Source organism: Cyprinodon variegatus, unplaced genomic scaffold (genome assembly GCF_000732505.1).
Source record: "Cyprinodon variegatus isolate N-32 unplaced genomic scaffold, C_variegatus-1.0 Scaffold923, whole genome shotgun sequence".
In the NCBI taxonomy this organism is placed as follows: Eukaryota; Metazoa; Chordata; class Actinopteri; order Cyprinodontiformes; family Cyprinodontidae; genus Cyprinodon; species Cyprinodon variegatus.
The window spans coordinates 150556-156256 of NW_015151376.1; the positions used below are offsets into that span (position 1 = coordinate 150556).

The following is a 5701-nucleotide window of genomic DNA, read 5'->3' on the forward strand; positions in this document are numbered from 1 at the left end:
TTTCCCTTAGATATAAAATATCTGCACAGTAGAGAGTTAAAGAAGACTAATAGTAGTTGACGTGGGATATTGCACTTTGCACTGCAGAAATGTACTGACCTTATAAATAAGCGGAAATTATACAGACTCTACAGTAGCTGACTTGGGTTATTTTACTTGTACTGCAGAGATGTACTGACCTTATAAATAAGTAAAAAAAATTATACAGGCTACACAGTAGTTAGGCTTGGGTTATGTCACAGGGAGAGAGAAGAACATTGCAAACGAGTGACAATAGGTAATGTTTTCTATACGATGTCAAAGGAGGGGGTTACTGACCCTTTTACCTCTTCCTATCACCTCCTCCTTTACCCAAGTGAGGAGAAGTACAGCTTGATAGCTTGGGGAACAAAGGAGTTCAGCAGTCTGTTGGTCCTGGATTTAGGGAGGAGCAATCTCCCACTGATCAGGCTCCTCTGAGTGGTGAAGACATTGTACAGAGGGTGTCTGGCATTGTTCATAATGTCCAGTTTGTTAAGTGTCCCTGTCTCTACCACCGTCCCCAGAGGGTCCAGATTCTTGCCAATCATAGAGCCGGCTCGCCTCACCAGTTTGTCCAGGTTGGATGTTTCCTTCTTGGATGTGCTGCTCCCCCAGCACACACCTACCAGTTTAAAAGATTAAACATCTACCTGCGCTTCAACCACCTTATCTCAACTGAGATTTCTTCACAGTATTTGCTCTCCAACCTTACAAGGTACCTCAGAAAGTCTCAGATAAAAAATAGGACATGCTTACTGTAGGGTTACTCCAAAGAACTCTGCTACTGGGCAGTGTTGTTTCACACGGTAAATTTTGGTCTCAATTTTACTCTGGATAATGATTTTCTAGCATTCTGAAACAGAAAAGTCAGGTTATGCAAGAATTTACCTCAGAACTTTCCTTGAATCGCCATTAATTCTGCTTTAATAAATGCGACACAAGAGGTATTCGGTAACAAGATCACCAGTATCGTCAACATTGGATTTAGTCTTTACCAGGCTGCCATTGAAAGGATTAAATAAAAGACAAACATGATTTTTGACTGTTTTTTTAAATGGTTTTCTCTCACATTTTTTTTTTATTCTATCAGGACACAAATATGCAAATGCAAATAAAATATACAAATAAAGTTAACAAATATCTACAACTCTGATGTGCTTGGAACAATATGTATATATATTATTTCTTATGACAAGGCAGTGTGTAAAGGGGGTTAGATCGAATTTATTAGAGTCCGCCGAAACCCTGTGTTTCATTTGCACACATTCAATTTCTGAAAAGGCCACGCTGTATGAAGGTTGCCCTTTCACTAGGCATACGGTATATGTTCTGGTTGTTGGGACTGTTACATGCACAAGCACCCCATCGACAACAGTATTATGTATTTATGTCTTCGTTGTTTCATAATGTTATTTCTATTACATAGATTAAATATAAAAAATAGTTGCATGGTGGTGTGATCAGACATTTACAGACATGTAAAGACAAACTTGTTGGTGTCCTTCGTTTATTGAAAGAAAAATCCGCAATGGTCTCAGAAATAACTCCTAAAAAGGAATAATCCAAAAAAGTGAAAATGAACAAAGTAAAGTCAGACATATAGGGTTACAGGTAGTCTCTGTGCTGTTTGATGACATGGTGTGTACCGCACTCAACATGGACCAGAGGAAGCGAAGGAAAGAGTTGTCTCTGGAGTTTAGAAAGATAAATATAGACAAGGATGTTAAAAGTAGAAGCCTGTGACAACAGTTGCACATATTTCTTTTATTTTGAATTGAGAAAGCTTCTTTGATGAGATGCTAAACATCTAAAACTTGGAAACAAAAACCAGTGGATTGTTTTTTTCTTCTTCACTTTTTTGAAATGACGATGACCTCACTGACTGAGAATTTTCACCAGTACATTGCACATATTATTCAGAAATGCTGGTGAAGATTACCAGGCATAGCCATTCCAAAAAAAAAAAAAGAAAGAAAGAAATTGGAATTTTTGAATTGAAAAAGCTTCCTGGATGGGAAGCAAAAAGTCTTCAAACTTTTGGGGAATTCTTCAGAAATGTAAGATCCATGGGAGTGTTACCAAACTCTCTAGATGTAGCTGCAGGAGGAATTTCATGACAAATCAAAGACCTGATAACAGAAACTTCAAGTTGAAGCAGCACCAGTGTCAGATCGCACCATCCATCGTCGTTTGAGCAAAAGTGGACTTAGTGTGAGACGACCAAAGAGGACACCATTGTTGAAAACAAATCATAAAAAAATCCAGAGTAAAAGTCTCCAAACTACATGTTGACAAGCAGAAAAGCTTCCGGGAGAATCTCCTATGGATAGATGAGGAAGAAAATGACTTTTTTTGCAAAGGCACAATAGTTCTATACTCACAAATGGAAAAATTAAGCAATGATTGACTTTAAATGTTGAGCAACAAAACATTCATTTAAAGGGACCATGACTTTTTTCAGGCTCGTTTTTTTTATGCAATAATTCTGTTGAAGCCTTTTTTGAAAGGTCTGAAATGTATTTGTTTATTTTCATATACATTTTATCTAATATTACTTTTGTCATTTATGTGACATTTGTTGGTTTTTCCTTTCATTAAACAGAGGGTATCAATAATTTTGTCCACAGATGCACACTGATGNACCTACCAGTTTAAAAGATTAAACATCTACCTGCGCTTCAACCACCTTATCTCAACTGAGATTTCTTCACAGTATTTGCTCTCCAACCTTACAAGGTACCTCAGAAAGTCTCAGATAAAAAATAGGACATGCTTACTGTAGGGTTACTCCAAAGAACTCTGCTACTGGGCAGTGTTGTTTCACACGGTAAATTTTGGTCTCAATTTTACTCTGGATAATGATTTTCTAGCATTCTGAAACAGAAAAGTCAGGTTATGCAAGAATTTACCTCAGAACTTTCCTTGAATCGCCATTAATTCTGCTTTAATAAATGCGACACAAGAGGTATTCGGTAACAAGATCACCAGTATCGTCAACATTGGATTTAGTCTTTACCAGGCTGCCATTGAAAGGATTAAATAAAAGACAAACATGATTTTTGACTGTTTTTTTAAATGGTTTTCTCTCACATTTTTTTTTTATTCTATCAGGACACAAATATGCAAATGCAAATAAAATATACAAATAAAGTTAACAAATATCTACAACTCTGATGTGCTTGGAACAATATGTATATATATTATTTCTTATGACAAGGCAGTGTGTAAAGGGGGTTAGATCGAATTTATTAGAGTCCGCCGAAACCCTGTGTTTCATTTGCACACATTCAATTTCTGAAAAGGCCACGCTGTATGAAGGTTGCCCTTTCACTAGGCATACGGTATATGTTCTGGTTGTTGGGACTGTTACATGCACAAGCACCCCATCGACAACAGTATTATGTATTTATGTCTTCGTTGTTTCATAATGTTATTTCTATTACATAGATTAAATATAAAAAATAGTTGCATGGTGGTGTGATCAGACATTTACAGACATGTAAAGACAAACTTGTTGGTGTCCTTCGTTTATTGAAAGAAAAATCCGCAATGGTCTCAGAAATAACTCCTAAAAAGGAATAATCCAAAAAAGTGAAAATGAACAAAGTAAAGTCAGACATATAGGGTTACAGGTAGTCTCTGTGCTGTTTGATGACATGGTGTGTACCGCACTCAACATGGACCAGAGGAAGCGAAGGAAAGAGTTGTCTCTGGAGTTTAGAAAGATAAATATAGACAAGGATGTTAAAAGTAGAAGCCTGTGACAACAGTTGCACATATTTCTTTTATTTTGAATTGAGAAAGCTTCTTTGATGAGATGCTAAACATCTAAAACTTGGAAACAAAAACCAGTGGATTGTTTTTTTCTTCTTCACTTTTTTGAAATGACGATGACCTCACTGACTGAGAATTTTCACCAGTACATTGCACATATTATTCAGAAATGCTGGTGAAGATTACCAGGCATAGCCATTCCAAAAAAAAAAAAAGAAAGAAAGAAATTGGAATTTTTGAATTGAAAAAGCTTCCTGGATGGGAAGCAAAAAGTCTTCAAACTTTTGGGGAATTCTTCAGAAATGTAAGATCCATGGGAGTGTTACCAAACTCTCTAGATGTAGCTGCAGGAGGAATTTCATGACAAATCAAAGACCTGATAACAGAAACTTCAAGTTGAAGCAGCACCAGTGTCAGATCGCACCATCCATCGTCGTTTGAGCAAAAGTGGACTTAGTGTGAGACGACCAAAGAGGACACCATTGTTGAAAACAAATCATAAAAAAATCCAGAGTAAAAGTCTCCAAACTACATGTTGACAAGCAGAAAAGCTTCCGGGAGAATCTCCTATGGATAGATGAGGAAGAAAATGACTTTTTTTGCAAAGGCACAATAGTTCTATACTCACAAATGGAAAAATTAAGCAATGATTGACTTTAAATGTTGAGCAACAAAACATTCATTTAAAGGGACCATGACTTTTTTCAGGCTCGTTTTTTTTATGCAATAATTCTGTTGAAGCCTTTTTTGAAAGGTCTGAAATGTATTTGTTTATTTTCATATACATTTTATCTAATATTACTTTTGTCATTTATGTGACATTTGTTGGTTTTTCCTTTCATTAAACAGAGGGTATCAATAATTTTGTCCACAGATGCACACTGATGAAAAACTCAAGGGAAAATTATTCTATATTCTATTCTAGTTGTGTGTTCTATTGCACAATATCTATTGGGATATAATGACTATCATTTAAGTGATTTACACGAGATTTTTCTTTCTTTCTTTCTTTCTTTCTTTCTTGGGATACAGCTGTTGCACTTTGTTTAAAATGGGAGCCTTACAAACAAATACCTGACATCTTTCAATATTTATATATAATCAGAATTAGACTTGGACACAAATTTATTTATCCCTTGGGAGAACTCCTTCAAGGAAATTATGGTTCCAGCAGCTTATATAGAGTTCAAAGAGCTAAAGCAAAATGCCATTAAAGATATATATAATTTGTCCCTATACAGCAGATAAATAGTTTGATCTTTGATTGAACTTTCTCCAAATTTTGAGGTAATATTCATGTACCTTTTTTTCAATCTTCCATAGCAGTTATTTGTTAGCTTTCCCTTTCTTAGTGTTAAAGCAAACACAATCAAGCAATTGTTTGAAATCTTCCTTTTAATGCTGCCAAGTCTGAGCACCAAGGTTACTAAGTGCTGCGTGACATTCCTGCAGCATTTTATTGATTGAGATAAAAGGGAAAATGTCAAAAAGACTGAGACATATGACTGAATACTGATTTTCTCTATCGTTCCTTAACAGAGAGAAACAATGCCATCCATCAGCGTCGGCACGCTCTCTCCTATGCGTGGCTCTTCTTTCCCATCTCTTTGCAGCAGCTCTCGGACGTAAGTACATCATTTCTGTTAGAAATTAGGTTAGAGCACATCATGCAAATGTCACTCGTAATGTCAATTTCTCCTAGAAAAAACCAAACAAAAACAAAGAAAGAAAGGTTATGGCCACACCTACATACAGCATCTCATTATTAGAGGATGCAAGGCCAGAAATAGCATAGACAGTGTGCTGCTCTTTGTCATAGCATCAAATCAGATTAAACCTCCTCTCCGATAATCACGACATTCCCTTTCTCTGCTCTCATTTTGGGGGCTTTACAAATCCAACATGG

At 36.2% G+C, this 5701-nt stretch overlaps 1 protein-coding gene across 1 annotated transcript in view; it reads left to right on the forward strand.

The window, feature by feature from the left end:
* Nucleotides 1–294: 294 nt before the first annotated feature.
* LOC107099953 (collagen alpha-3(IX) chain-like) overlaps nt 295–5701 on the forward strand; it is a 56194-nt gene continuing 50787 nt past the window's right edge. Inside the window, exon 1 of the mRNA XM_015398284.1 lies at nt 295–355. Coding sequence (XP_015253770.1) covers nt 295–355 — 61 coding nt within the window. The remainder of the gene's footprint in view (nt 356–5701) is intronic.